General features: G+C 28.2%; 2 protein-coding genes across 4 annotated transcripts in view; both read left to right on the forward strand.

The window, feature by feature from the left end:
* The window catches only part of LOC106691961 (juvenile hormone epoxide hydrolase 1), a 17,114-nt gene extending 15,736 nt beyond the window's left edge, over positions 1-1,378 (forward strand). Inside the window, exon 8 of the mRNA XM_067047019.1 lies at positions 1,330-1,378. Coding sequence (XP_066903120.1) covers positions 1,330-1,341 — 12 coding nt within the window. The 3' untranslated portion in view covers positions 1,342-1,378. The remainder of the gene's footprint in view (positions 1-1,329) is intronic.
* Positions 1-7,643, forward strand: part of LOC106691945 (juvenile hormone epoxide hydrolase 2) — a 19,137-nt gene that overhangs the window by 4,662 nt on the left and 6,832 nt on the right. For 2 of the 3 annotated variants that reach the window (XM_014437850.2, XM_014437857.2), the window contains exons 1-3: positions 1,464-1,593; positions 5,820-6,010; positions 6,138-6,381. In XM_014437850.2, coding sequence (XP_014293336.1) covers positions 1,524-1,593; positions 5,820-6,010; positions 6,138-6,381 — 505 coding nt within the window. In that variant the 5' untranslated portion in view covers positions 1,464-1,523. Of the gene's footprint in view, positions 1-1,463; positions 1,594-5,819; positions 6,011-6,137; positions 6,382-7,643 lie in introns of those variants that run through there. The other variant, XM_067046998.1, reaches the window with a different exon arrangement.

Consider the following 7,643-nt stretch of genomic DNA (forward strand, 5'->3'; position numbering starts at 1 on the left):
CGCCATCTTGGTTTTGTTTTGAATCACGAAGTTATTATAGACAATGAAAATTGGTTAGCTTGCTTTTTGGATAAACAAAACAAATTAACAATCTTAAAATGATACATAAAATAAAACACATTAAAAACTCTTTATACATCAAAATATACTATTTACTAAAAAAGAGCATATTACAATATATATATATTCTTCTATATGAAGCTGCTAAGTAATATTGGTTGTAGCCTAAGCAACATAGATTCCACAGATGGGATAACTTTTAAGTAATAAACTTTCGCTGTCCATAAATAGTATACAATCTTAAGAGGTTTATTTGTTTTAATTCAAAATGTTTTTCTATCGTTTTTATTAAGTGTTTTCAAATTTTTATTGGAGTGAATGTCAGGTTTTATCATAGTAAATTATTGCTACTTGCATATTAGGCTGACTTCTGCTACAATTCAGGCCTCTAGGGAATGCAAATTTGGGGTCCCTCTCCTATGTAAAACTAACAGAATGAAAGTGGGTGGAATCTATTTGCTATGTGTACTGAAAATATATTCAAACATTGCCAAGTATTCCTGAGAGTTGTATTTTATTTATTCAAAAGTTGAGTTTTATTTTATACAAGTAATAAATGTGCTCCTTAAAGCTTATTAGGTGAAATTAATTTTCCCTTACCCAGAAAAAGATTCCTAAAATTAAGAGAATGATAAATACAACATATTTTACTTACCTCTCAAATACATCGCATATACAAAAAAAAGACTACTTAGAACAAATTTACTGATTGAATACTAATTAAACAAATGTGAACATGCATGTATTATAAGTATATTTTTGGAAATAATTTTATTGATCTTTTTTTCAAATTATTGGTATTGTTGAAGTAAAACTTTTGTGAGCTTGGTAGAGCACATTTGCCTGGATTAGATAAAAAGTGAAACACTTTACCTTCTGCACAACTTTATTGAATTACTTATCAGTCCAATTGACAATATTAAAAGGGATGAGAGAGAATTAGTTGAACACATTTTTTTCCCCCCTCTTGTGTTTTTAAAGAATAAAAGATATATTTCATTCGAATAAGAGAGATTTACCTCAATCAAATGCTATTTCCTAATCCTGAAATAATAAAACTGTCACAAATTCTAGAAGCTAAGAAGTTTCACTTCTAGAGTCTCAGACATATTGATTTCATTCTCAACATATTATATTAATACAATAAAATTTTTTTTTTTAAATATATTTATTTAATTTTCATTCCTGGTTCCGTGATACAAATATTTTTAAAATATGTTTTGATTTTGTCCCTTGTTAAGTAATGAATTTTTTTTTTCGGTTTTTTAGGATTATCTCTGACAATGGAAAAAAAATAGTCATTCGATGGAAATATATTATGATCTAAATTATTGTTTTTTTTTTTTAATCTACTCTAAAACTTATTCTTTCCAATCAAAATATTTGGATCTGTTTGTATAATACTTGAGGTCTGAGGGTTCAGAGTCCATAAGATCCCTTTAGAACTAACATAGTATTCAGCTATGCCACTACCCTACCCCTTAAATTGGTGGTTTCTAACTCATAGAAGGATAAATTTAATAATATTAACAGGTAAGTTTGATCATTAATTTTTAACAAGTTTAATAATGACATTCTGATATATGATAATTGGAAATTGAGCCAGATTGACATTAACAATTGAAAATATAATTTAATTTTAAAGGACATGAGCACATTAAATATGGGAAACTTCATTTTTTAGCTTATTTATGATTCATAAATGTGGGTTTAATATTAATATGGCCATTATAGCAATTATGAAATGACAACAAAACAAGTCAGTAAAATAGTAACATACAGAGAAAAATACTAAATAATATGTATATTATTTTTAAATCACCTTTCATATCAACTCAAAGGCTTTTCCATACTGATTCTGATCAGACAGTTCAAGGAAAAAAAACCCAGGAAACTAATGTGAATCCAAAATGTGAAAAATTATAGTTTTTTGACAAGTCTATAAGACTTTTTTTTTTTTAATTTTCCTTAAAACTATTTTATTAATTTTTTTTCTCCCAGTTTTAGAGGCAGTAATAATTTTTATCTTTTAATATAAATAAATTTCATTACATTGAAATAAATAATAGTTGGAGTAATCAAATTGGTGGAACATTTTCATATATATTTAACTGATTTTTTTTTACCATAGATACATTCTTATAAATATTGCGTTAACATTTTTACATTACAAATAATGAGACATAATTATTATATTCAACCATATTCTTATTTCTGACTAATTGCTTGTTTTATATTTACAATAAAAAATCAAATTGCTTTATCGCAGAAAGGGTAAGTGGTAGGAGTTGAATAGGTGCCTGGATTTTCAGGATATTGAGAAACGAGGAAGCAGACGGCCTAGATAGGAGGGAATCTGAACGGATACACTTTACACTAGATCCAATCAGTTGTATCAGCCTCAGCTGCACCAAAAAATGAAGGTGGCCAGCAGCAAAAAATAAGGTTGAGTTATATTAGAGGACTATTAAGAAACAAGAACATTCTTAATTGTTTCTAAGAGGTCTCAGTACAAAGAGAAGCACATCTACACATGGACAGGAACACCTTGAGGTAGGCGACAGGACACTGTTAGCTGAATTAATACCATTTCCTTGTGAGGCAAACAGGATCATCAATGCACAGGTTTTGCAAAAAATGGTAATGAAACTGCTTATCACAGCATATGCATGTCTGTGTACAAGCCAGAATACAGTTCTTCCATTCTGAGTGACAGTATTACCAACTTCAATATTTGCAAAATGATTAACTCACACAGGCTGTGTAAATTTACAAAGACATTATTACCTTTAGTTTCTATATCTATTATTCAATAAAAAAGACAATTTGCTTTGACTCATTAAATACACTTTATTTGAGAATGCTAAAATGAACATAAACTATGCAACTTGAAAAAAAGAAATCTGGCCAACAATAATAAACAATACATTTTATATAAACTAAAATTAACTAGTGAAATTAAAACATTAAATTCAATTGTCATACAATCTACATAACCTACATTTTTTTCTCAGCTGTCCTAATTGACTAGACCCCCTATATTCTATATCATAAATTTAATAGGGGTTGGAATTAATAGGAGGTGATTGTTTTGTTATTTGGTAGTTAGGAAGGTTGCAGTACTGATACAACCTGTTTTAGCAGTGAATTGACCAGCTCCCAGCATAAGTCATAATTGTCCACAGTACATTTCTCCTGATAAGAACAGAGATAAAAGGGGGCATAATGAGAGTTGTTAGCGACTAAAAATAGATTAAGATATATTCTAAATGAAGATGTCAAGATCATCTAGAGACCATCAGAAAATTTTTAAGAAAAAAATATACTTCTCCAGAATTAGCTGGATTATACCAGAGTTAATTTAGAACAGAATAAATTAATTAAATTTTTGTAGTTTGAGTAGTTTCATTATAGTTATCTTAAACATAATAAAAGTATAGTGAATGGCTAGTAAACAATTACTAAATACTATTACTCTTAATTATTATATATAATTTATCTTAATAGATAAATATTTTGGTATAAAAGTTAAATCAAATTAAACAATAATACAAATATAGTTTAAACTTTATATTTCCTTTAAAGAAATCATTTCTTGATTACGAAACAGCTCCAAAAATTTTAAAATTGTAAAAGAAAATGATCATGATTTTTAAACTATTTATCGTCAACAGCTCAATTAGTATAAATGACCTATTTTTAAATGTTCAATTGTATAATTCTAATTCTTCAGACATTGGAAATAATATGACAAAGACTTCGTGAATACCAAGTAGACAATTAACAAATACCATTACTTCATAGAAGTAAGAAATAAGTATGAAAGTTGGATTCAGGTAGACAATAAATACAACATAGTTACTTACATATAAACGGGTAAGAACAAAAGTGGTTTGAGTAACTTTTCGTTATTTACAATAAATTTAATCTTTCATTAAAACATACTTAATGATATACCTATGTATATTATTTATAAATTACTTAAGAACATAGTGTTAAATAATATATGTGTACTATAAATATATCATTGAAGTATGTTTACCAAAAATTCAATTTCTCACAATAAATAAAAACTAACACCACTTCCATTTTCACCGGCTTTTCATGTGTGAAATTAATTTTTTGTTGTTATAATTGAATTACAGTTACATTATGCGGATGAACAATTATGAATGAATGAATGAAAAAATTATTTTATTCTGAAACCAATGTCACCTAAGAATAAATACCTGGTTAAATATTAGGATTAATTGTCTCACAGACATTTAGAAAGTTTCAGTATGCAGGTTAAAATTACATTAAAGCACTAAGCTAAATTACAATTTATGATCGTAATCAATATATGGCTATATATATTGTTCTCATTGACGCAGAGGTTTGGTTATGTAGTAAGTGAAGGAATAAGTATTGTTTAAAGGAGAGGATGGATGAGGATTGGCGAATAGAGTGAGAAGAGGATTCCAGAAGGTGGTTGCATGTATAACGAAGGATTTGGTGAAGGAGGCAGTACTATATATACATAAATAAAGCGGTTGAGATGTGTTATTTATTGGATGGATGGATGAACGAAGAGTGAGGAGATCCAGGATATAGGTAGGTTTTTGATTTTAAAGACTTCGAATAGGATAACACCTAGGAGGTATTGCCTCAGGAGGTCAGATAGAGCCACTTCAACTCGGTATATCAATGGGAGACATGAGAGCGCCTGGGAAACCTGAAGATAAATTCTAAGAAGCAATTCATGAGTCTCTTCAGTTTCAACTCTAGACCAGCAGATAGCCCTTCTTAGGGTCATCCGTAGCTCAGGCGGTTGAGATGTAGGTCTTTGCAGCCTAGGAACTGCGGTGGCGCTGGATTGAATCTGACCGGAGGAGTCGACTTTTTTCAAAACCATAGTTAGAATAGGTCAATCACCTTTGGTTGGGTTGTAGAGCCGCTTAATAATAATATTAATATTTGAATGATATGTTAATATTATACATATATAATTCAAGGGCACTTAAATAATACATGTGTAATATGCATAGATCATTCAGGTATATTTACAAACAAATTCAATGTCATAATATTTATCTTCAGGTTTTCTTCTTTTGTTTCTCTTATTATGACAGAAAATGAAATTATTAGAGGTTGAATTGATTTGAGAGCATTATATACTACTTCTAACATCCCATCCCATCATCGTTTATTTATTTTATTAGTTCAGAAAGTAATGAAAGTTGTGTAATTACCTTTCTGAATTCAGATTAGTTGTTAACAAGGCTCGGGTGCATCCCTCTGCTTTTGGAAATATTCAGCATTCCATCTAAGATCGACTATTAATTTTGTGCCTATCACACCTATTTGTTGATGAACCCTAAAAAGTGATCTGAGGTCAATCTCGAGTAAAGTACTGTTCTTTAGAATCCCAGGAAGCCAAATGAAAAATTGGATTATTTTTTAAGATAATTTACTCACCCAAAATTTTAACATTATTTTTAAATTTAAAATTTTTTTAGGATCTCCTTCATAACACAATGTCTAAAATTCAATACATTGTTTTGATCAATTACTTAGTTTACTTCCACAATACCTAATGATTTTAGAGCTTGTTTTGTTGTTAATTTCTAATAAACATGGACTTCCTACTAAATTTATATAAAAAAAAAACAGATTTTATACTTATGCTAAATTTACACTATCATTAACAATTTCAAACCATATTTATTCATAAACAAATCATTGTTCCTCATCATTAATTTTGATTGTTTCATTTGCAGTTGTATTTGTGTATCAGATTTTCAACTTAATTATAGATGTAACTATAACGTCATCATTGGGATATTATTTCTGGATGTATGGAGGTTATTCTAAACCACCAATTGTTGATTTAAAGTATTTTGGCCAAGAACCACAAGTGTTTGATGATGATTATTCTATTAAACCATTTAAAATTGATATTCCAGAATCTGTAAGTTTGAATTTATCTACATCAAAATTTTATATTTCCAAATTGTATACGTAGAACTAAATTATTATTGAATTTCATTGTGAACAATTTCATGGTAAATCACTGTAATCAAACTTTAAACCTTTAGGATTTGAAGAACCTCAAAGAAAAGTTAGCAAACACAAGAGAATTATTTCCTCCATTAACGGGGGTTGGCTTTAATTATGGAAGTAATTCTGACTATCTGAAAACATTTTTAGAATTTTGGAAAACTAAGTACAACTGGAAAGAAAGGGAGCCTTATCTCAACCTATTCCCTCAATTCACAACCAAAATTGCGGGGCTGAATATACATTTTCTTCATGTGAAACCAAATAAAACCCTAGTAAAAGGTAGGTTAATATTTTGTTTCCTATCAATCTACTTTAAAAATAACTATTATTTATTTTGAAACCCATATTAAGAAATCTGAAATTTTAAAAATATGTTATTTTTTTCCATGTGATATGTACATAGTACTTAGAGTTCACATGCATTTTTAAATACTCACAACTATTAACTAAAATGGACTTGATGGATTTATTTAATATAACTGTTTGATTAAAATTTTTTGTGTCAATGAATATTGTATTAATTTAATCCATTAAATCACATCATTTCTATTTTTCCAGAAAAACAAGCATTTCTATACAATTAGGTATATATATTTCTTTCTCTCTTTAAGGATAATGCTCTGAATTTGGTGCGAAGTAGTTATACAAATTTTTCAAAAATTTAAAGTCTTGTGTTTCAATTCTTTTTATTTTTATTGGCTGCATGAGAACTTTCTAAAAAAGACACTGATATTATAATATTTAAAAAAAAAATCTTATTTTAGGAAGTGACATCTTTAGTCCAGAGCAGGTATAATAATTACCTTGAAATTCTTCTACAACAAAATGAATTTCATCATCTCTTTTTTATTGGGTTTCTTACATTAGGAAGTAAAAAGTTTCCCCATTAAAAGATTTCACTTTTGTTTGTTTTTTTTTCATACTCCTATCAAAATTACGTTTTTTGGGGAATGCTTTTATTCTAAAAATTAATTCAATTTTTATCAATACTGTATGAGGGGTACATTGTCCTCATTGAACCATTTCAGGGGCTCATGCCACTGGAAGTTCATTTTAATCTAAAAAAATAATCTAAAATTATCCCTCATTTTTCATTCTAGATAGAGCTTTTTATGTGCAAAATTTTGTGAGATGTATTTTTTCAAAAATTAACATTTTTTTCCAAACATGGAAAAATAAAATTTTGTATGAATTAATTTTAGCAAATAGCATGAAAACTAACGATCATTATAAATTACTTTATAGTGCATTTAAGAAGTTTCAATTTGCAGTGACGCAGCTTAAGTTTGTTGCACATGAAACATTACACCAGCTGTTCACAAACTTTTTATTGGTAAGGCACCCTTTTTGGGCAAAAAAAAAAAACACTTTGCGACATCCTTGTCAAGCTTAAAAAATACATTAAAAATGTTGTCACAATTATCCTTAGATTATTTGATTATGTTGGAAAGTAAGGAAAAACAGTGCAAAGTAAACACTGAAATGCACTGTTTATTTAATATTTTAATTTTAATTTCTTTTATTTATTTTTTAGTGTTATG

Source organism: Halyomorpha halys, unplaced genomic scaffold (genome assembly GCF_000696795.3).
Source record: "Halyomorpha halys isolate HHAL.00 unplaced genomic scaffold, Hhal_1.1 Scaffold52.1, whole genome shotgun sequence".
Classification (NCBI taxonomy): Eukaryota; Metazoa; Arthropoda; class Insecta; order Hemiptera; family Pentatomidae; genus Halyomorpha; species Halyomorpha halys.